A 25,343-nucleotide genomic window follows, 5' to 3' on the forward strand; every position below is an offset into this window, starting at 1 on the left:
TTCTAAGTTTCAGTTTTTCAATTACATAAAAGATACATGAGAAATATGAATTTATATAAATATCCGCGGTTTTGTATTCTAAGTTTTTGTATGTACGACATTTATGAGGAATAAATCAAAGGGTAAAAATGTATGAAATGTACGTAATACACTTTTCTATAAGGGCATAGTCATGGCTATTGTTATGTCCACAAGAGTATGATTACATGTGCATATGCATATATAGGTATGTACACCTCTCTCTAATGAATGAAGTTTCTAACAGGCAGATTTAATTAATCAATTAATTGGCATTCAAATGGCACCATTATCTCGTTAATCTTTATTAATACTATATCTTCATATCGTATAAATACTACCGTTCTAGCACACGTGATTTTCGTTTGAATCAACATGAGTGAAATGCGCTTAATAAATCCACTAATCTATAACGAGACTCGTGTACCAAGTACTCTGATCCAAGGTTTGTGTACCAACTACATATATTTGCATATAGGCTATTATTAATATTATCCTTTGGATTTAATAAATTCAGCTAATCAATATAGGTTGAGCTAATTATCAGAGAATTTTTCGTCTAAAGATGGAAAAAGTTTGAATCTAAAGATTTCATTCATCGCCTCTACCAGTTATTGCGCGGAAACTTCTCCATCGTCATGTAGGATCAACAAGTTTCGCTTTGAAAAAGTAATTAGTAGGTGATGGTAGTATTTTTCATCAAATCGTAGCGGATTTCTCTGCACCGAGCATAGAACTGCCGCAGAATCTCGCAAAATTTGGTCAAAATATTCTCAGAGTCGGACGTTCGAGCGGCCTACTTGATAATCCGGAGATTAATAACGCGGTGGTTCCCGCGGTTTGTTTGCGTCCGCGAAGATGAAAAGCACTCGCTGCGAGTGGCAGCCGACCGCGAGAGGGCAACGACTCGCTCGGAAACGAGCTGTTCTCCCGAGAACCGAGAGAACGTTACACGAAACCGCTTTCGAGATGAAAAATCATCGGTCCAGCTTCACGGGAGCACCGAACTTTTTTCTCCGTTGAAACGAATAAATCTGCGGTGTATCTCCACGAGAATGGTAAAAGGAATTTCCCATAGAAGCGAAATATGCGAGCTTCATTCGATTAGTTTGCTGCCGTGAACTCACTCTTTTTCTCTCTATCGACTTTCTTCTTGCTCGATTTGTAGTCCGTCATATCAAAGTATTCGATACACGAATATTAGAAATATCTACGTTACGTTCGTACATCTCTGTAGTTAGTAAAAATGCAAAAGAAATTTTTATATAACAGTTGGTGGGCTTAATGGTGGAAATTTAACGAAATATTGGAATTATGTTTTATATTTTCATTTATAGAAATCTTTTCTTTCTTTCCTTTCAATGGAACCGTTATTCCTATTTTCTTCATTGTTCATTATTTCTATTATTTTCATTAGAATTCTTTTTTGCAATTTTGATCAAGATTCTTTCAAACTGCTGTGCATAAAGTCTTTATGAATCTATGTATGAGGACACCATCTACATATGTATATTAGGATTTATACGGAAGCTACTGCAATAGTATTATACGAATTAATTTACCAAATACCAGAGCTATTCAGAAACAATGGATAGGAAAGTGGAAATGTATCATAAATTGCTGGTAACGAATATAGTCGACCAATTTCCAACAAAATTGTTGTTGCGTGACGCTATTACTCAATCGCAAAGGCTTAATCAGGTTTGTGCAAAGGTTTATCAGCCAATCGATTGTTTCAGTGGTGAATTTGAATATGTTACGAGGATTTATTAAATTCGTATACCGAGGTTCTCCATTGTTCAATTTTAATAATAAAATTAGGTCACAACATGAAATTTTTTCTTTAATTTTTAATTAAGAATTTTTTCATAATTCTGTAATATCACGTATTATTAAATCATTGGTACAAATGGAATAAGAACGATTACGTGTGAAAAGAAGTTTTTGTAATTTTTTCTCAGCTTCCACGGGCATTTTTTTCAGTAATCGAGCTTACCGACCAATTGCGTCAAACTCTGAAATTATTAAAACTACGTAATCTAGAAGTTCGAGATTTTCAAACTTATAACTTCGTTAAATGTTATTACGTTGTGACGGCTCGCGTCAACTCGTGGAAATTTTACAGCAACATGACGCGGGTTATATGAATAAGCGTGAATGAAAATTTCAAGAGGTCAGATTTAAAGGAGGGAATTATACCAAGAAAGATAAATTACTATTATTCGCGTAGAATTTTTTACTTTATGAGTCTTCATTCTTCATTTAGAAAAAAAAGATATGAAGAAGCAATTTTTCTAGAAAACCACTGATGGTTATAAGAAGAAAACGAACTATCGATTGATGAAATATTTATCGAAATCAGGAATTATACAAATCTGACATTTCGAAATAATGTATATAGATTGAGGTAGTTATTACGAGATATTAGAAAATTATTCACAATGAAAAAGGAGACAACGAGACATAGCAAAGTTACAAAAAAAGATGACAAAGCGTTTATACCTAAATCCTCATTCAGTTCAGTCAATTTACCCGAATTTAAACAGTAATTCTTCCTACTTAATCCTCCTTATACCCAAACTGTCCCGTTAAAAAGGATAGCCGCCTTTTTCATTCTAAACACCGATTCACTCTAAAAACAGCGGACACAACCACCCTACAAATTTAATAACCGCTTCATAAATCCCCCAAGAAGAGATTCAGATTGAAGGCGTTTCCGGGTTGCAGGTTTAAAATTATTAAAAGTTAAATCTCGCGAGGCAATTTCCATCGCGTATCTCCTCGACAGGTCTCGCTTTTGCTTAAATGGGCCGGGGCGAAAAAGCGTGAAACACGTTCGGCACTGAAGAAGCCGATACGGTTCGTCGAGCGTCAAAAGCTTAGGGACCTAGATTCAGATCTGTCGAGGCGTTTGCGTTTTCCACGATCGGTGAATTCACTAAAAGCAATGAGCACTCGATTCGCACTTGCGCGTGCTGAAATTAAGACGCGCACCTTCCATCCCTCTTAATCTCTTTCCGTCGCTCTACGACGTTGTTTCTGTCAGCTGCGCGACCATGGTTCTACATCGCGAGTCGAACTTTAATTACTGCTCGCGCATCTACTTTAAGTGCGCGATCGAACTTGCCTCCAATTAAAAATCAGACTTCTTAGACGATCTAGCATTTGAAATTTACGCGGGCGAATTTTAACGTTCTAAGCTGTTGTTGAGATATGTATGGTGACACGATTCGTCGAGCAAGCTTGTGGAACGCTGATCGACTGTACGATCGGCACTGCGCTGTTTCTTTGTTTCTTTTTTAGCGGCGCGTTTATTATTGTAGGTGTGAGAACTGACGACGCGACACGACGGAGCGAGCTGAGTGAAAATACTGAGCAAGTTCGTTAGTTGGTTTAATTTCTGTGTCGTTTTGTAATGAAACAAATTTATTGCCGTGTACATGAAGATTCAAACGACATTACATTTATCATCTATTTAATTATATGCAACGCTCGTAATTTAACTGCAATCACATTGAAATGATGGTTTCAATTGGTTAGATTTGGAAGCAAGAGGTGTTTCAAGACTTTTTAGTCGAGAATGTAACAAAGTGCTTAACATAATCTATCCATGGCACACTTGGTGATAGACGGATTCTCGACGGAACGCGAGCAGATAGCATTCCAAAGCTGCGAACAAGCCGGATTGAAAGCATCGCGGAATTCGAACAGGCTTTGAATACATAAGTGGCCAGCCACCAAGAGCCGGCCGTGTTTATTGGCAGCGGATCGGTGTTTGCGCATCCGCTAAATGAAACCGTGAATGTCGTTCGTCGTCGTTTACCCAGTAAAAACAACGCCACGCTCCTGAACTGCATTCACGGTGCCTGAAATTTCGACGTTCATTTCTATTTGCCTTGCACCGACGACCTCACGATTCAACCGCGTTTTCATTCATGCCGGTCGATCGATTTTTAAACAGTCTCGCTGCGACTTGGAAATTTTGAATTCAAAATGGAACGAATAAACCACATAGTGACATGCAAACGTGTTTGGCCAGACAAATTTTATACGAGTGGAGATGATTGAAGAGATTTTAATTAGTACTGCAATGACAAGGAATTAGTACGTGAATACCATACATTAGTTTTCTACATAGATAGAATTGGAGGAAGATTAATGACAATAAAATGGAAGGCATCGCATAAATGAGACGTATAAATATGATTGAGCATATTTCTCAAGAAAGTAAAGGAGTGCATATGTTGTGATTATACTACGGATACTTATGCAAATTCAAATGGAATCTAACCAGAAATGTGTTTTACGCAGTAAATATTATAACGAGTACTGTACTTAGGATACTTTACATATTTTTACATATTATATGCATTTAATGTATTTAAATTTTTCAGAAACTCATAAAACTCCGTAGTTTAATCGTGACAGTAATATAAGTTTATGATATATCAGACAAATGTGAAGTTAAGATCATTCCATGAAGAGAATTCGGTGTTATGAGAAATGTTTTCATTTTCTGCGATTGAATCGTTAGAATTAATCGTATATTATTCCTATCAATTGATATTTTTAGCTAAATTTTATAATAAATTATTACATGTATTATAGTATTTCTATCCAAAGCAAAAGCGTGTCTTTCAAAGCTATTGCGTTATATTTCTTCATTTTTCTTTCTTCTCTGTGGTGCAGACAACAAAGATTTCAAGGTATGTACTCAAACATTGTATCATAGAAGTCAAAGACTTTATACTATTTAAAATGACTGTGATGTTTGAAAAGCAAAGATCCGTGAGTTGCGTATGTGAGTCAAACATGGCTAAAGGGCAGCGAAGGGTTTTTGTGCAGATGTTCGTATTTGTGCTAGTACGTGTAAAGATTCGAGTATCCTGGGGGCGGTCAGCATGCTCTGACAGAGGAGTTTAAAGTAGAGTTCAAGGGAGTATGGTAAACAATGGAAGAAAACCAGAGAAAAAGAAAGAGACTGTTGTAGACCTACGTATGCGTTTATACAGGCTGTCTTAGTTTTTTTCCGCCAAACGTTAACGGTATATCCCATAGGTCAAAATAAAAAAAATGTCATACAAATATATGTCACTGGAAGCATTGTTAAAGAGTTATAGCAAACAAACGATATACGAACTAAGCGATAACGAACAACGTACGACGATGTATGACCGGAAATAACAGGGACGCTTTGCTAATAGAACACGATTGAAGATTTGGAGGAAGGTCAATAAAAATGTAACGTTTCAAAATTACAAAATTTGAAAATTAAATAAATTGAATGTTTAAAAACTTGAATAATTTACAAGAATTGTAGTCAAGAGCAACATTCCAGAATACAGAAGAAGCAAGAAAAAAATCTCGAAACGCAGCACAAATAGACCACAAATCCATCATAGTGGACACAGTGACACAGATCGTGATCCGAACAGCCATCGTTTTATTAATCCCGGGCACACACAAAGAAGTTAACACGGCTGGGATTCAAATCGTTCGATCAAATTCTCCTCTTACCATCCTCAACAAATACACCGTGGAATATTCGGTTTATCGAGCACACACAGTTTCCGACATTCGGACAAGATACGTGATACACGAAAGTCAGGGAATGCAAGGGCAGAGAAGGAAAGAAGTTAGAGAAAGAACGTTTGACCTATATACAGCTACGTTATTAAATTATATATTGAATATCGAACAGGCTATCGAACCCGCGTATATTTCTTCGTGAGTTGGCTCTATCCACTGCTGGCCGAGGATACCAGCTCGAATCGAGTCATCGGTACGCTCGACACGTAATCCATAAAAAGACTTCAACAGCGAAAGGTCTCGATCAATTACGTGTAAGTAGAGGTTGGGACTAGTCACGCGAAAAACGTTTCAGTAATCACGATATTTACAAAATATCAAAGTTACCAACCAGCCAGATATTTTCATCCTCTTTAGCCGAAGCTTTCCCGGACTTGAGACGGTTTAAGCTTCTTGCTTCGCGACAAGGAGAAGCTTCGCGCGATAAGCTTTCCTCTTTTCAACGAGACGACAGTGCTCCAGCGTATTACCAATGGCACTGTAGTTGGAAAGTAATTCTTTCTAGAAATTTGTGAAAAATATTATTTATTTCTTATTGTCCCTATTCGTCTTCACTCTTTACTTCTATTCATTTTAACACTAGAGCTACTAAACTCACTGGTTTGGGATACTCTGTTTTCAGAAAAGACAACTTGTAATTATTGTGTTTAATTAGGAATTTTTTACGGAGTAGCAAGGGGATTTTCAAAAAGCCGATTATAGTCCGTATAAACTCATAAACCTATTCATCTAGAAGACTGGAGTTTTCTAACAATGCATAAACCCTCCGTCATACCTATGATGAGAAAATCATATAGGTCACTGAGCTAGAAAATTTGCTTTTCGTCACTCTTGGGTGCCAAGGACTCGAATCTCAGTTTCATTCCTGGCGTGTTACGTCAAAATACAGTGGCGGATGATTTCAAGTGGTTTCATTAGTCTCCGGTATTGGAAACCTTGATTCAATTTCCATTCTCCTCCGTTCATAAATTTTTCCTACAATAAATATAGTGCGAATGCTATAATACGTACAATGATGTGCCAATACTTTTCATAGCTATTGCACACGCGTCTCCTTTTAACGTTCCAACAAAACTCCCAACTAAGATTCCTCTAAATCGCAACATTTATGACAGCCGACACACCGAGCTACGAATTACGTGATTTCTACGATAATCAAATTTCGTTTGAGAGCGCCGAGCCGATGAATACATAAAAATACGATAGAATTTCCTCGTGACACGCAAGCGAGTCGCCATTTAAATTACAATTATTACACTGCTGCATTACCGAACTCGTAAAACGGTTTGCACGCACGAGGTGCTGTAGGTACGGAACCACCTGTACCGTTCGCGGAAAGCTATGCATATAAATCTATTATTACGAGAACGCCCCGCAGAGGATACGAGCATGCAAGACAGAGAGACAGAGGAAGTAACAGGGAGCAAGATAGACTAGCGGAACACCTGGAACGAGGTCAAGCCTCGAAGACACGAGAGCGTATTCTCTCGGAGACACGAACGGCTGTCGCAGATGCGCACATCCGACCGGAATCGGGAAATAACGTCTCTTTGGCCGTATAGTAGGGGGACGCGGGATAGTAGTAGACTATCTCCCCTGTCTCCCTTGCTCTCGAAGAGGCTAAAATATCGGTGAAGTTTCGTCACCGGCAGTGATTCTATCCCCTCCTCAAAGAAAGAGCCGACCGCGAGACCGCTAGAGTGCTACAAAGGCAGACTCCTTTAATTATCTTGAACGGACACCTCACAGAGTTACCCTCGCGATCAGGTAATTAACGTTCTTCGATCGTCGGACCAGAGAGATTTTCATCTTGTAGGAGCTTCGTTGTGGTCCTCTTTCTTTCGTTCGATTTATGAGTTCGTGAATTTATGAGGGTACGTACAAGGGTGAAGTTGAAGCAATTTGCGAGCTGGAAATTGGAGATTGGGTGTGATTTTGATTAATTTTTGAGTGATACTGTGAGATCCTGAAATATGATGTCCAGGTGGAATTGGGACGTTTCCAAACTTTTAGTCGCTGTTGTAGTTCAACAATTCGTCATAAAATATGACCTATGACGAATCTCTATTTTTTACACAGAATAGAGAAAGGAGATAATCCTCATTTGCTAAAGAGAATTTTCTATCGCTTCTCTCCGCCCCATTAGAGATCCAACTTATCACTCTTCCTGCCCATTATTTCTTAAACTTCCGCCTATTTAAGTTCCACTATTAAGACCACTATTAAGACCACTTAAGTTCATATATGAAATGCACTGAAACATTTGACTTTTATCTCCTTTGATAAACGTCTGTTATAAAATCCTCAAGCTACGTTTTAACAAAAATCGAGAAATACAAAACAGAAATTTAGCGCAAATAACGAAAAGGCACATTCCACACTTGAGATTAAAATTAATTACAAATGAGGGAAAAATAGATCCATCCTAAAAATCCTCAAAATATATGGCAAATTTCGAGTAAACAAAAAAATTGCCATTAAAATGCAGAGTCCTTTATAACATCCCCAAAACGAGAATCAATCCACGTGCGATCAACCCGAACGGTAACATCATCGTCGCTATCCCTTTAGCACGGATATGCTTGCGTTGTCACGCGTAGTAATCCGCGATATCGGATGATTAAATTTCCATGAAACGCGAATTTGATTTTCCAAATGTAAATAGGTGGAAGGGGTGGGACGAGGGTAGTCGACCGCGATTTTGAAGGGACGCTCGATAGGATGGGCCGTATATTTTCGAGCGGCTCGAAATTTTAAATAAACAACGAGCGAGCATGCGAAACGGGGGATTTTCCCGTGAGTGATTCGATTTTCCTGCGGAAAAGCGGGCTACGCTGTCGTTCGATAATAGCCGTGTGAATTATTTCTTGATACCCGCACGGAGGGATACGCTTTATCTCCGCGGAGGTTTACGTGGAAGTTCCACGATTGTTTCCCTTAATTCCGTTTCGCCTAATCCGGTTTCCAATTCAAACTTTATTAAGGAGAAAATTGAGGGAATAGGATGACCGTCATGTTATTACGTTTCCTATAATCGTGTAGAAGATAATGTCGTCCCTAGAAAATAATTGCGTAAGCATAACGGCAAAATTCGAAAAAAATTCGCAGACGTCGGTATTTCAAAAACCATCTCACAATTCATCCATCTTGCATCCAGATGAACGTTAATACCTCTTCGACGTTAAACCACGAAATCACCTGCAGTCGACCCTTTAACGGGAACTTTATTAATACGAACTTGCACGTAACAGAGTGATGAGAGAGAGAGAGAGAGAGGACAAGAGCAGCGACGGAAGGATTTCAAGAAAAATTTACTTTACGATATTAGAACTTCGGTTCGGTGGAAACTTCATAACTCAATATTGCGGGCGGACTCCCTTGATTGACGAGAGATACTCGTTTGGAAAGTCTACGATCGGATGTAATTTAATGCATTTAGTGCGTTCTGGATTATCGGTGATCCATAATTATCGACAAACTCTCCATAAATAAGCAAAGTTACGTTCATAAAGTTTTTCAAAATTTTTTCATAAAACTACGTAGTAATAAATATCCACGAGGAGATGATACTGTGTATGAATGTACATGAAATTTAACGTTAAAGATTAGGACGTTCTTGTACAGTTGACTAATGTTATTACAAATCGCAAATTACAAGCAATCATTCTTTGACGTAGCAGTAGCAAGTTTAGTAACAAAATAAATCGAATTTTACAAATTATTAGTTTGTAACTTGTCGATTTAGTAACATTATTAGTTAGTAAATTATTGTGTACGAATCTTATTGTCCTCTTTGTGTGTTAATTTTCCCTCAGCTTTCATTTTAACATAAAAACTTAATAATGTCATCGATTATATACGCGTTAATTTTTCCCCAACACAAAATGTTTTGCCATCAAAATGCAGGTTCGACTTTCGCTGCATCATCTCAAACCTCCATTGAGACTCGCATCCGACCCTCGTTACGTCACCACGCCAATAACTTTGATCGTCAAACGAGCTCGCCGGGGTAAGTGGTTTTTTCTTGATAGGGGGCCATCGCGATTCGTTCGTTTCAGCCGGCCGTAGCCTACGGCCAGAACGGATAAAAATTCATAGGCAGCCTCCTCTCGTCGAGATGTTATCGTCACCTTCGTCGCACCCTTCGTCACGGCCGCGCAGAGGAAACGAAGAATGCCAGCCACTCGACCGAGGAGGAACGCGACCATCGTCAACGACGTCGCTCATGGATAGACTACAAAATACATGTACCGCGGCTATATGTTTAAAGGCCCTCGATGAAAACACCGGAGATTCTTCCGAGGAAGCTTCACCGTCGTAAGTCAGGTCTCGTGATAAATGGAACTTTGAGATTAGGTTTTTCAGAAACTGAAGAACGAAGATCGAATAGATTCTTACAGGGTTCTTTATTTTTATTATTTAGCGATCCTAGTCGAGTGTTTCCGGAATTATAGATATAGGATTGTTAATTTGATATCAGATTAATTGAGTTAATTTTCTACATATAGTATCGGTTATGTGAATTAAAATATCTATCAGTATTTGATACAAATCAAATGCGTTTCACGACTATCATCATTTTGAGATGTTTTCTCATTCGCATCATACGTCTTGATACGTAGTGTATTCTTGCTCATCAAGTACATCGAGTTCCTTCGATAGAAATTGCGCAGAATCAAGCGAAAAAATTTATTTCACACAATTTATTTCACAAAAATTTATTTTTGCATAAAGAATTATTTCCTGTTCACTTGCATCCGATTACACACCCTTATATGTATAACGGGTAATCAGTAACTTGCGTGTGTTACACTATAATTAATTATACGAAACAGTTCAATGTTCATGTGTATATTCTTTCATATTTATTGCGACGACCATCTAGGAAAGATATAGTGAATAACGTCAACCAAGAAATAACGTGTAATTTTGAAGGACCAACATATATATTTATCATAGTTGCACAGTAAAGTAATGAAAAGCAGTGAAAAAGCCAAGAAGTGTGCAATCAGACTTTAAAGCGTTGCAAAGTGAGAATCGAAAAGTTAACGAGTTAGAACCAGAGGGTCGAAGAAAGTGTTTAAAAATCGTGTCCCTCTCTACGCCTCTTTCGTCCGTGTCAGCCTTTTAAGAGAAATTTGCTATGATATGTTTGACTTAACGCTAAAAACTTCTCAGCTGTAATATCCATATTTCAAGCTTCCATTGAACATTCCTGCTTCCACAAAGACTTAGTTTCCACCTTAAGATCCCAAGTATAGATCAGATGAATTTTTGATTATGATGAAGAATATTTTAACATATAACATTTTTTATTTTGTTTCGAAATTTAATAAAATTATTTAAATTTATATTATCGTTGACTACACAAAATATAGAATTATAGATTCGCGCGTATATATAATCATCACTGTTCGATCGAAATCAAACAATTTAGAAAATTAACGGAGAATAATATTGGCAACATTACAATCCTCGAAATTTATGTGGATATTATTGTGACGTTGACTGATGATCGATATCTAATTTTCATTCGTAATATATCCAAGTAATAATCACTATCGATTCCAATTAAACCATTCGTGATATAGATACGGCCGTTGATTATAGGTAAAATTACAACTGGTTAATAGTAAAAATATAGAATATTAAATGCATTTCTAAGGACTATAAAACATCTATAAACTAATGCTCTTAAATTTATAATGACTATATAATAATACATAATTTATAATGAGTAGATAATTAATCAGTAATTTAACTAAATGGTAATATTAGACAGTGATACTTTCCAAAAATTAACTAAGTGGCAATGAATCTTTAACAAAATTTAGATTTCTAATACATGACTGACTATCTATGCTATGCAAAAATTAACGTGTGCCATCACGTTATAATAAAATTAAATTTCTAGATCATTTAACACACATTATCCATTACCGTTATAATGACAATTTCCACAATTCTATACTTCAATAATTAAATTGATCTGTGTACAAAAATGGGTATGCTTTTAGTCGATCAACGATATGTTAATTATCAACCATAAAATCTACCTTTTCTAGAAAGTACTAAGAAATAACATTATAAATTCGACAAAATCACTTAACTTAACCAACAATTAATTCTCTTCGTCATTCGGATTGGTTCTTCATTCGTTGTTCATTATACAAGCCATCGAATTCGACAAACAACATTCAAATTTAACAAAAATACTATCGAGCAATTAACTGCAAATCTATTCACCCGCGAGTGCTTCAACCGTTTATCGCGAGCGAAAATAATTGCCGCGAGCGCAAACGAAAGAACGCGAGAATCGGTGCGCGGTTTCCGGTACCAGGGATTCCCAGGAGAAGCCTGGTTCTGGCCCGTTATCCGATGAAATTAGTTCGGCTAGCTTTCGGTCGAGAATTATTCCGCGCAAAAGATCGCGCGCAATTTGCATCGGGGCGAAGCGATTAAAATTCTTTGACCCAGTTGGTTCTGGGATCGGAGACAGGAAGCGCAAATAGAAAATTTCTTTCGTAGAGAAACGGAAACACTGGAATGGGATCAAGTTCAATATGTACTCACAAATTCAAGTCTAGTACGAAAGTTCCACTTTGGAAGATTTGATTACTACTCGTAAGAATTTATGTTTCACCTCTTCAATCGAGGAGCTGTTGGAAAAATGAAAATTATACAGTGGCTTATGAAAATATTGGAACACGTAGCATAATGTTTACGCATATATTATACGTATTATATAAATCACTTTGAAATTTCATTAGCGGTGTAACGAGTAGACCGCGAATCTTCATGCGATTTCATGTTTTTATGAATATAACTAAAAAAACTGGAATCGAGATAGGAATTTGTTCCATGTGAATATTTCATACATTTCAAATGCATAAAAATTCCCAGTCTAATAATGAGACACGACTATCATCTACATGACTATCTGCAGGAGATACGAAGTAAATGCGTGCGAATGGTTTAATTCCATCGCTAGTGCCCAGGTTCTTCTCTTTTCACCCTGGATCACCTTTATCCCTATCGAACGTCGTTCCCACGACTTTCCCGAATAATTCTGTGCGCCACCGAATTCTCATTATCGACGATTTGACGTCGGCGATTTGTTCCAGTGGTTTGCACGTTGACGATAGGAAAACGATGCGTTTTTCGTGGATATCAATCGCGAGTTCTCGAGGTTCGATTTGTCTCCATTTCGGGGACAATTGGTTTTGTCAACGAAAAGAAGCTCGCCCGTACATTATCCTCGCGTAAGAAGCAAGTAGAGGTAAGTCGTTTCGAGATATCAAACGCTGGGAGGGAAGACCTTCAAAGGGCAGGAGATTGAAGTGTCTCGCAAACGAAAAGTCCGGTCGATCTTTGTAGAGTACGAAGAAGAGGATTCGCCTTTGTCGGCGAATGTGTGCACACGTTCCGTGCGAAACAGTGCATCGAAGCATCCTTTGAGGGTGTATTAGATCGAGGACGTTTTTGGGGTTCGTTCAGACCGGGTGCTGTTTCGATTGAATTTAACCGGCCGAGCGTGATGTTATGTGCATCCTAGTGCGATACGCTTGAGTTTGGTAGTAATGTTTGAAAATAAGGAGCACGATTACATATTGGAAGTCATTGAACGCTGTTATGAGACTTCGAGCAGCAATTTTGAAAGTCTGCTTCTGCAGAGAGAAGAGGTTTTGGTACGGTGCCTTGCAGATTTTTGAAGTTCAATTTGGAACGCATTCAAAGTCGAGTTTGGAATGTATAGTGTTTTACGTAGTATTTGCTGTGTCCTTTTTCAGGACCATGTACAATATTATGATAAGCTTAGATACCTTTCTGTAGATTCCCAAAATGATTAAAGATTAGGTAATAAATGCTAAATCGTATAAGATATAAAAAAACACTCGACCAACGGGATACTAGGAAATAATATCAAATCTAATAAAATTTTGAAAATCACAAGGATGTAATCAAAGTGAGAAAATTTTATAAAATGAAAGAGGAGTGTCAACCAATTCAGGAAAGCAATAATATCCTACTGTATGAAACAGATACAAATCCTGTTAAAACAGAGATACAAACTAAAGCCTCTTTGAACGAACCAAAATTTAATCCTACTTTCCAGTAGCAAAGTATTAGAAACTCTCTTCGAATTAAAGTACATATACATATACATATATAACATAAATCATATACCGTTACTAATAACTAAGTACCAAGTACCAGTGAGAGTATAAAAATTTTGGCCAATATTTCCATATGTATAAACTCCTATATACACTTTTAGATTAGATTCAAGTTTCACTAATACAGTCATGTCAGTCATCTTTCGTTATAGTGGTAATGAAATTTCAAACTGTTTTATACAACACATACAATACATATATAAACGTTTTCAATGATAAACATTTTCTGGAGCTACTTTATTTGAACCTATAATTAGTATGCAAACGATATGATAAATTCAATGGTGTACCAATACTTATCGTAGCCATTGTGTATATTGTTATTCAAATATCACTGTTTGCATAAATGTTGGAAGTTTTTGACTTTGAATAACTTTTAATTAATTCAAATTGCGTTAAAAATAAACAATTATACATCTATATACTTCTGAGCAGTAGTATACGTGTATCAGCTGCGCGTTTGCGGCATGTATTGCTGTCATTATTGCTTTCACTCGTACATGTTCTCTCTCTCCCTCTCCCTCTCTCTCTCTCTCTCTCCAAGCAGACGTCTCTCGAATATCCGGTTAAACAATTTCGACATTGTTCCTTGTCTGCATGTACGCTCGTTAAATAGACAGCTAGCTTTCTGGAGTATCAGTATTCGGTATTCCGCAAACGTTGCCTGCACATCGACATCCTTTTCTTTCGAACAAGCCGAGCTATTCGCATCACAGAAACTTTCCAAGGACTTCTCGACTTTTTGACATTCTCTGCCGCATTTTATACGAACAGGAGACTTTTGTCAAGATGTAAATCGACTGAAATATTGTCTTTAGTTTCTTGACAGACAGAATGTAGAATATTGTTTATAACCCTATACGGTTTATAGGGCTTTAATGATTAAAAGTCCACAAAATATTTAGTGTAGTTCCCGATAATAATAATTAATATCTATTATATTTTCAACACACAATAATTGCAAACTATAGTCTATCGAATCTAAAACACTTATTATCAAAATTCCAATAAACAAAATTCGAATTTTTAATTACATAAACAATGACTTAATATCTGAATTTTTAAAGCTATCAAGTAGAAAACTATCTTACTCCTACACGAAGATTCAAACAACGCTAAACAACGGAGAAACTAGAGAAACAATAGATCCTCTTACCGAGAATGCTTTCAGGAACACCAGACACTGTATTATGCCCTCCATCGTGTCTCCCGTTAAGCAAAACGTGCCAGTCAAGTGACGACCCTTCCGGCCGATCACGGAACAAAGGTTGGCCTGCACGAAGGCGTTTTGCGACCTCGTGGCGGCCGTCAGGGCTGGCTGGTGCGATCCGGAGCTTATCAGTCGCTCTAACGAGTCCATCTCTCTTCAATTTTCGTGATTCTGTCCGACGTGTCTTCTTCGTTCAACCTGAACTTGATCAACAGCCGCTCGTCAACGAGCACGTTCCAACCTCTTACTCCTCTTCAAACTCCAATCAGCAGAATATCTTTCAACAATTATTCTTCTCTTAATATGTAACTGATACACTCAGAACTATAGACATACGTATATATCATCGATACAACTTCATACAACCGAACTAATCTGTCATTTTCTGAAATCCTCAACAGATCAATCGATCACATTAACATTATCGTTGATAACTTCCAATCAATATCGAAACGTTCGATAACAAACGACTATTTGAAGTCAGCGCAGTACGGGACCGACTAAACGTAGAACATTTTCGATTCCGTATTTCCCAAACTCTGGTTCTGATTCCTTATGTTTTCACGGATCGTTGACGTGTGCTGCATCTTCATATAATCGGCTTGAACCAAGCAGTACCCATTCTAGCGTAAAGGAAGTTGTTTCTCCAAGTTTACTCCTCGAAGACAGGCAGTGAAATCGCGAGTTCTCAGTGACTCAACCGAAATTCTTCCACCTTCCACAATATCCGTTCGACGGTAAACCAATGAAATTTGTTTCTCGTGGAAGGTATATCCGGATTCTGTCAGTTCGAGAAATACTCGCAATAAGAGAATTCTCGTTGTCCACGCGGTTCAAAGGTTTCATTCGACTCCGCGCAAGCACGCATTTTAACAAGCAATTCGACACCCCGCACACAGAGTTTCGATCCTTCAAACAGATAGCTGACACTAAGGTTTCTTCGGTTCGATTGATCGGAATCTCATTGATCGCGATAAACGGAGCCAGAGAACGATCGTCGCACGTTTATGTCGTCTCTCTATCGATTGAACGCGGAATGCGCTCCATCATGTCCAAGTACATTTGTCAGGGGAGCGCGAATTCCGCTCCGTCCTTCGGTTCGGATTAGCCCCGTTCTCCAAGATCACGACGACCCGTCACAGTTCGGGCGTGACAAATGCTCTGCGCTTTATTAAGATCACGCGACCATCTTGAACCGTGTAAATGTCCGTGTATATGAACCACGAGAATTTGTTTAAATTTTCTCTGACAACTGGCCGTAACTTGAAATCGTTAGGGATGTTTCTTGCTTTGATTCAGAATCTTCTCCCGTAAATGGTTCGTTTAGGATATCCCACCATCCGAATGTCAAGAATTTATTTAAATAACTTCGAACCTCTAACAAGAGGTAGGTTACGATTGTTGTCGCTGTTTCTTGAATTTTAAGCGCTTTCTTCAAGATTTTCCACTACTTTTATCTCACGCGTTGCTGTTCCTTCCAAGTGACACACGCGAATAATGAGTTTGGTAAAAGGAAAGGAGATACAGACAAGGATCATCCTGAGACTTAATGCTGGTGCTCACCTGGACGATTCTGCAACCTGCGGGAAATCGAGAATATCGGGGATCGTGTTGTAGAGGCTTGGTTCAAGCGGCGAGGCTCCGGCGTTTGCGGTATGGCGTGACGTCTGATCAAGTGACACATCTCGTAGCACAGGAAGCAGATACCTATTATCATGAACGTATCCATCGTATCGATTACCGTTTCCTCTGAGACGCGGAACAGATTAGTCCACCGGGGAATGGAAATGCTGTTGTATCCGCATCAACGTCCCCTGTATCCTGCTGTTCTATTCTACCCTTCGTTGTCCTGTTCTAAACTCTCCTCTATTATCAATCACCTACAACTGTGACACCAACATACCAGTAAGTTACCCGTGAACTATCCGCCACGATCAGAAATTAGTAGCCTCGTTGACAATGTGCCACTTTCTTGGTCCAGCTTCGTCTATGATGCACTTTCGATGTTGGAAACGTGCGGGCTAAACGTAACCAATAGATCTTGGTACCTTCGCGTAATAATCGAGCGTTACAAACACGATGAGTGTTTGCAATCCAAACGTCGACGTTTGAAGGGTCCTATCGATGATAGTAGCAACCGATTACCGCGGCGATACCGGGAGCGCAATGTTTTCGATAATTCCAGCGTGACTACATCGACATACGCGTCTCATATATAACGAAAGCAACTTCGCACAGTCATCGATACGCATAACACTAGCCCGTGGGTAGAACGAAGTGCCAGCAGCACACTTCGAGGCACCTGCAGCCTTTAATGAGGCTCGTGCACTCGAAAAATATACACACCGCAGGACCAATCAACAATCTCTCTCTCAACGAAGGAGACCAGGTGATGTTCGCGTGTCCTTGTCACACGCGAGCTAGTCTCGCTCGTGTGAATAGTAGAGAGGGAGCCACGTAGGAGTGACGAGGAGGGTGGTGAAGCAAAACACAGACCATGTGGGTAAGAGTGGCTCGAGGAGAATTCTTTGGTGTGTCGTTGCGCCGATGGCCCTCGCGTTCGCTTCCCTCTGGTGCACGAGCCACTCGTGTTTCTCGTTCTCCACCGGTCGCCGATCGAGCACGACAAACTTACGCGACAACTGTCTGCGTCAGTCTCGGCTAAACGCCTTACGCAAAGTCACTCTTCGACCACTGTTCTTTCCGCTGCATCAGGAAAATGAGTTAAATGATGATATTGTTTTTTCGGATAATAATTTTCTAGAAATTCTTCGCGGAAACGCACACGCGTTGAGAGGCAACCGCGATACCAACCATACGCGCGCTTTAACTGGGTCAACGCGACACGCAGTAATCACGATATAACGAGGAAAGCGTGCACGTAGGCGAGCAAAGCTAGCGACAGAGGCGCGGTATATCGGCGGGCTCGCAACGGGCCAGCGTATGACTAGCAGATACTCTCGGCGTGAGGGTGCGCCTTCGCGAGGGTGGGCGGGTGGAAACGAGGGATGCTGGGCGACGGCGCGGCCCGCGGCGCCACCCCCGACCCCTCTGTGCTCGCAAAATCCACCAACTCCCTCCCGATCTCTCTGCCTCTCGCGTTCTAGCTATCCTTCCCTTTTCCACCTTTGTTGCCGTCTCTCTTTCTCTTCAGGACTTTCCACTGTCCCGCTCCATTTTCCACCAACTCTCCGTACGTTCGTCTTTGTTGCCGCTGCCGTCCTTTCTCTTTGTCTCTGTTTCTCGTTCGCTCGTGACTGGAAGTAGCGACGATAGCGTGTCGGCCTTATTCTTCTCCGCCTTCGTGGCTCCTTTCCTTACTTCTCTTCTCACAGACTTGCTCCACTCTCTCTGTTTCACGATTCTGCAAGGGGTACACGCACGAGAATCGGGTGCTACGCTCGATCTACTACGGCGAGACGTTCGATGCTCTCGCATCGTTAATATCGTCGGACTGGTTCGACGTGTAGGCTGCGGTGCGGTGAAACGATGTTTGGCTGGAAAGTTGTGTAACGGACGTCTTTATGCCTCGTGGAGCAATCTTTCAGTTCTAGGAAATAATAGTCGTGCGGATGATGGAATTATACCAAATCGAATAACCAGATGGAAGATGAATTTCAGAAGAATTTGGATTCGTGTTGTTTATATTTGTGTTCTAATGTAAAGATTCGTAGTTTCGTAAGCGACTGAACTGAAACAGTTCCTTAAGATTTGCCCACTTGCGAACATTGAAACGATACTTTTTAATATTCGCAAAAACACCCAAAATAGTAAATGAAATGATTATGAAGCGTACGATCGATATTTTTCTCTGAATTCCATTCGATATTAATGAATAGAAGCCTTTTTTGTCCTTTGCGGAAATCAGTGGTATCCTGTTTTCATACAAAATACGGGATACCATAGTGCGACTTTGTACATACAAGCGTGTTTTGAATACGCGCGTGTACATATGCATGATTGATCGCAATTTCGATGGCATCCAACTGTTCTTGCTGACGCAGACTGTACCTTTTTATATTTGCTACGTTCCCTGACGACTGAATGCGATCTTGCTGACGTTGGTATTGACTACGCTATTTGACAGAATCCCTGTTCGTGACTGCCTCTGTTCTCGTACGTATTTGTATTCCCTGACACCTGAATTTATTTTCACCGATGAACGATACCATTACGCTCCTATACATTATATTCACGTCGCAATATCGACCAACGCGAATGTCCCTGTCTTCGTTGTTTTTCACAACTGGAATACATTCGATTGGAATTTCATCGGTATACAGTATTCAAGACTACTTTCTACGGCGACTAACTCTATTTATCAACGACTAACTGCATTCTTGTTGAGTGAATACATTCTTGATTAATAACTGTATACGCTGGCTGGAATCTGACTACATTCTTCCCACCGTTCAACTATGCTCGCTAACAAACTGCTATTCTTGTCAAAGTCATGGTGAGCTATGATTGTACGGGTTTAATTTCGCTTCCCTCGAAATTTTGTTATCGCCATTTAGGTATATCGTCGTTTCATATGATATTCGATTATGTGCTCCAATAATTTTCGGGTATTACGTTAATCATAAGATATAAGGATTGCTTTGACGTTTCCTCCTCGTAATTTCACCTCGTTTCTTCCTACAATCGCCCAGAAAACGGCGACGACGATTTCAATTTCTCTTTTTAGAAATTTTCTTGAAATCTTGGAAACCAGTTTACCAGTGATATAATTTTACTAACTTTACTCATTGAATACGGAATTTTATGATATTCCATAGAATCTTTATTCAAAAGTTTCCCTTTGATTTGCTTATTTTTTAAAATGATTTTTATATGAAGCATTAATCCTTATTGCTCGGTCTAAAACAAATCCTATATTGAATGTAGAAAGTTTCTTTCTCATTTAATTTTTTATATAATTCTCAGCAATTACACTATTCATAACTATATTTTTCACCACTCACTGTTCAATTGAACTGTATTTTTGAAACACCCTGTATATCTACTTCAGGCGCTAAAACTTTCGTGACTCCGTGCACTCGACGTAGCGGAATTTCTTATTTTCCCCGCGTTTTCCTTTCGTATTTCGAGAATAAACATACGCTACGCATTTCAGTCGGAAATTTCTTCTTTTTGCTCAGTCTTTGTCCATCCCCTCTTTCGTTTGATGAAACCTTTATTCTTCACGATCGAACATATATCAGGCCATCTTCGACCATTTGTCTTCCACTTAGGTAATTATTCGTATTGTTTGTGTATAATGGTGTCTTTATAGGGGTCGCTTCTATTGCGACTGATTATTCATACGAGAATACTGAAGAGAAAGTAACTTAAAGACATTTATGTTGTTGATGTTAATCGACATTGAAGATCTAATATAATGATATTTTATTAGAAATATATCAAGCTAACAAAAAAGTTCGTATTTAGTCTTCTATTTAAAACTCAACATTTACGAGTTGAAATGCTTCGTTGGAATTTGATTATAATATAATATATTATAAAAAGCAAAAGGAATCTCTCAACTTTGTGAGGTTGAAATGTGAAAAGAAGAAAAATTTATATAAATTAAAAAAGAATCCTATATATGTAATTAGTATTGTTCATAATTTTGTATTCACGTGACGTTTTCCAATTATATTATATATCTTTCAGAGTGAAAAAGAGACAATCCTGAAAATGTCTAGCCGTCACTCTAATAAAAGTAATAATTATTTATTTTTAAAAAGCTTATAACAAAGAATTTGTTAAAACTTGTAAAATAAATAGAATAAAAAAATTATCTTCTTTCAGTGGAGGCAAATGGATTTTAAAAAATGATGTGGAGGTGAAAACCTGTTCGTTGGATTCTCTGTCTTCATTAAGGTCGAGGTAATAAGACTGTTTGAGGATAAAGGACTGTAAATGCGGAATTGCATATTCACGAATTACAAATTAAAGGCATACCAACCGTGAAGAAAATAAAGCTTAAAGTGAAATGCGAAGATAAAACGATACTTGCGGAACGAGAAACGTTTTTTGCTAAGTTTAAAAGCGAGGAAAGGGAAAATTAATGTTTGACGTAACGTATGAAAATGTAGTAAGAGTATTAAAGTTAGCCAACAACTAGTTATTTAATTAAACGTATGAAACAGCCAAATTAATAACGTTAAGTCCGGTATTCTCTAGAACGTCATATTTTTCTTTCCTTAATATACAATAAGTCAGGGAATTATTCAAATACTTGCATTTCGCAGAGATCACAAGAGTATTTAAACGGTCGAGTATCCATTGTATTAAGAAGCTACTGTGCTTCTATATAACTTTTATATAACTAAGAGATATTCGAAGCATGATTTTTACATTCAAAGATTCTTCCATATATTTGGTATTTTGCATTTCCCTAAAAAATTATTCGTTTTAAATTACATCACACTCGAAACAGACAGGTTATATGCCAGCAACGCAGATTTTAGCGTTCGCGACCACGAGCAAGCATTTTCTATAAATTTCAGCGAGCACAAAGCATGATATTACGTTAGCGGCACGCTCAGCCATTACAAAATAGGAAAGTCCTGAGTATCATCTCGCGAATTCCTCGCGTTATTCACCGTTGCTTCGATCGGCTGGTCCTCGCCACCGCTCGTTTTTCCCTTTGTGCTCTTTGTCCCGCTCGGGCTACGCTTCATGCTTCCTCGGGATCCTTCTGCTTTTCATGCTTATGCCTCGCTAGCCAACTAGAGGAACGTATACTTTTTCTCTTTTCCTTTTGTCCGTAGTATCCCGTTTCGTTCTTTCCGCTTCTTAACCATTTTTCTTCCATCCACCCGATACGCCACCTCAGTCGTCGTCCTCTTTGGATCGCGAACAAGACCACCGAAGCAATCTATGAAAAACCGACGCCGCTTTCCTTCTCGTTTACGCGTCTCTATATTCGCTTTCGTGTATCTTTGAATCTTTTTAATAAGTAGAATGAGTAGCAATCGTGTTAAAAGGACTAAAGTATTTATCTTAAAGTGGAGGATTCTTATAGATTTAAAATGTCTTTTGATATTCCATTACACAGAATAGCGAAAGAAACTGATTTTTGTTGTGGAACGAAATAAGTATATTGCTCAAAGCTTATCGCGCCCCAGGAAAGGTTGGATCGATATTTCCGGTCGAAAGACGCGATTGTTTCATTCTGTTCCACAGGACAGTGAACGTTTCAAGCTGCACCACTCTGGAAAAATTTCGCATTTTCGATCGGGAGTGTCCGATTGTTTTGGATCCCGCAGGAACGGGAGGCAAAAAACGCGACTAGTTGCGACTCGTTTCTAGTTGCAACTACGATTGTTTTCGGAATCCAGTGGAGAGAAAAAGTTTCCACTTCAAGCCGAGGTTCTCTGCCCCGATTATCCACAGTGTTCACGCCGAAAAAGCAACTTCTCGTCTTCCCCCAGCTGGAATTCCGATTGTTACGGAACCCGTGAAAAACCCCTCGTTTCGGACAGAAATAGATGGTAACTCAGGTAATTTTTTTTTTATTTGACAGTCTGTGAAGTTAGTAAAGTTTCTACGGTTCGGTTGAGAGAAATTGCTATATTGGATAATATTACGTGCAATAGCATTAAATTTCACATATATAGCAGTTTTAACAGTCGATATACTCCGTTGTGTATTTGGCGAGATCGAAAGGCAATTATTCACTACGAATTTCTTTTATAGAAAGACATTTGAGAAATTCGGATAGATACTACGCTTGATTGGACATTTAATGCAGAAAGTAAAGAAAACAGCGAGGTTAAAAGAATTCAAGCACTTCAGAATTTTTCAGATGTAATATAAATATGAATTTTCATATTGGAAATTGAACATTTACCTTAAAGTGACGTTTTCGCAAACTACATTCTCTTTTGTCCTCTATTTCTTTTGAACGAATAGAACTTTACCATCTTCGTTTGCCTCAACTTCTTACTTTTTCACTTAAGGGAGAAAGTATACCGAGTAATGTCCCAGTTTCTTTGAACAAACATTCGCGTCGCTATGCAGCATCGCGAATAAACGTTCGTCGATCATTTCTTGCGTTGCTAGTCTTCACTATTACGTATTGCTACTCGGCGTATTAATAACGTATCAGCCAAAGTAGAAAATCGTGTAACGATAAGTAGAATACGATGTAAAGTAGTGTGGCAACTAGAAAGTTGTATAACTTTATACACTTGCGGACAATGGCGGTACTGTCGCTTAGTAACGAATGTACTCTAAGTATATTCTAACTTATTGTTGATCTATTTGTGAAGAAAGAATTTTCAATACTTTTCTTGTGAGTTTTTTTTTATTCATTTAGAAAGTTGAAGAAAAGCAATAAGGTCGAAGATACACTAATTACACCTTTTATTACTTCAATTTATGTTACATACGTCGTGTACAGGTTTCTCTGATGGTTAAACGTTGTTGAAAGTTAAGCGAAGCAATACAGTTTGTTTCTCAGCGCATAGAATAACCAATTAATTTCAAATATTGCAATGAAATATACACATATATATAAAATAGAAGCAAAATTCACATTATCCAATATACAATAAAAAATCTTTCCTTCTTTCTTCGACAATTTACGCAAAGATTTTTAAAACTCAATCCGAAACCTCGACTTCTGCGAAAAGGGTTCAAAAGACCGAGTGGTTTCTCCAGATGTGATTGCACTGCAATCTAAGAATCCCATTTCTCATCGTATAACAATTTCACGACAGATGAATTCTGGTTCTTGGAATCTCTACAGAATCTCACGCATCGTGTTCTCGTTACTGTTTTCTCCGTGACGACCAACTCGACGTTCAACGTAACGTTCCTCTGCAACGCAGCTTCCTGTCATTTGCTGAAAATTCCGCAGGCGCGATTTTCAAAATTAATTTAGTGAACACTACCGTAATCGTAGTTTCTGTACATACTTTCTAATGACCCGTGTGTATTTCTTGACTGAAACTCACTCTATCCATATGAAAATTATTGGATCATATAATACAATTTCACAAATTTTTAACAAAATAGGAGCTTATTTTGATAAGTTCGCTTAGATAAGCGATTCAATCAGCAGAATTCTATCGTAATAAATAAACAAATAAATACAAAAATATATATACAAATAAATATCGTGTGCTGATAGTTAACATTCACATTGGTAATTAGATGGAATTTAAAAAAGATGGATTTTTTCTTTCTGATTGATGGCCTTTCAAACGAATTTTAGGGGTGGTCTCACATGGACAACAAACTTGATACACAGAGTAGTCTGATCATGAATATGGAGAAAGCGACGTGGCGTTTAAGTGGTACAGGACTCGGTGGACTTGTATCGACACAATGTATACGGAAGTTTAAGGGATGTTTACGTGGTCGTAGGGAAGGTGTAGGTAAGAGGATCGAGACTCGTTGGTGGAAGCATTTGTTAGCGTTCAAGGATAAAAGATCGTGTAAGAGAGGTTCAATTTATTTTTCCTGGGCGTTATGTTTTTTGTCGTCTTATGCGGTATTGATTCTACCGCTCTCTCCGGGATTTTATTCTCAATCCCTTGTTGTTGGGTCTGTAATTCGAAGGAACGTAAATTGGAATTATTCGATGTAATCTGTATTGCAAGGAATTTTGTTCTCTTCCGAATATACGTGAACTTGTGTGATAAATAATTTTTCGAAATTTATTTGTTTTCTTAGTAATTCATTTGTACATAAAGTAACTATATCTTAGCGTATATTGTTAACATATTTGATAAATAAAACCTTACTTCATTCAGTAATGGACAAATAATAAATAAAGTGCCATGGATTGAAAACTCGATATCCTTTATTCTTACGATCCCTTCTGAAATTAAATAAACCTTCGTTGTTCCTTATACGTATTACGCTTAATCCGAAAATCAATATCATTGCCCAGCTTTATCCGGGCAAAGCTACTATCTGTTGAGCAACCAGTTTATACCAAATTGACATAAAGTTTAACAGCTTAGTAGATTCACTACATTTTGTCTCACGTTAATTAATATATTACTGACCTTTCTAGACCAGTACTATAGCTTACTACCTTTCTGCATTAAATTAAAATGAAAAACATTTTTTAAAACAAAACAAACTTGTTTTATATTTTTTCCTTTATTACTGTCTCTTTCCCTACTTTATAAATTTACATCAAACAACGCCGACAATATGCATCCAACAAACAAAAATATAATTAGTAATTACTACAAAGCTCTAATAACCAGTCAATCAACGTCTCGCAAGATACAGGATTTGCATTCGCGGACGGCTGCACGAACAGTTTCCGGCAAGTTTCACGCGAGTTTAATTGCACTTTAATGAACTAGCCAGTCACCGAGAAAAGTCTCTCTCTCCAACTT

The 25,343-nt window shown here is 38.3% G+C and overlaps 1 protein-coding gene across 13 annotated transcripts in view; it reads right to left on the reverse strand.

Moving 5' to 3' along the window:
- LOC126876727 (neurobeachin) overlaps window positions 1–25,343 on the reverse strand; it is a 412,554-nt gene that overhangs the window by 217,765 nt on the left and 169,446 nt on the right. For 4 of the 13 annotated variants that reach the window (XM_050639622.1, XM_050639619.1, XM_050639657.1 and 1 more), the window contains exon 1: window positions 14,941–17,964. The exons of 1 other annotated variant lie outside the window; for it this stretch is intronic. In XM_050639622.1, the coding sequence (XP_050495579.1) occupies window positions 14,941–15,144 (204 nt within the window). In that variant the 5' untranslated portion in view covers window positions 15,145–17,964. Of the gene's footprint in view, window positions 1–14,940; window positions 17,965–25,343 lie in introns of those variants that run through there. 8 more of the 13 variants (XM_050639651.1, XM_050639642.1, XM_050639658.1 and 5 more) reach the window with 4 other exon arrangements.

Source organism: Bombus huntii, chromosome 2 (genome assembly GCF_024542735.1).
Source record: "Bombus huntii isolate Logan2020A chromosome 2, iyBomHunt1.1, whole genome shotgun sequence".
NCBI classification, from domain to species: domain Eukaryota; kingdom Metazoa; phylum Arthropoda; class Insecta; order Hymenoptera; family Apidae; genus Bombus; species Bombus huntii.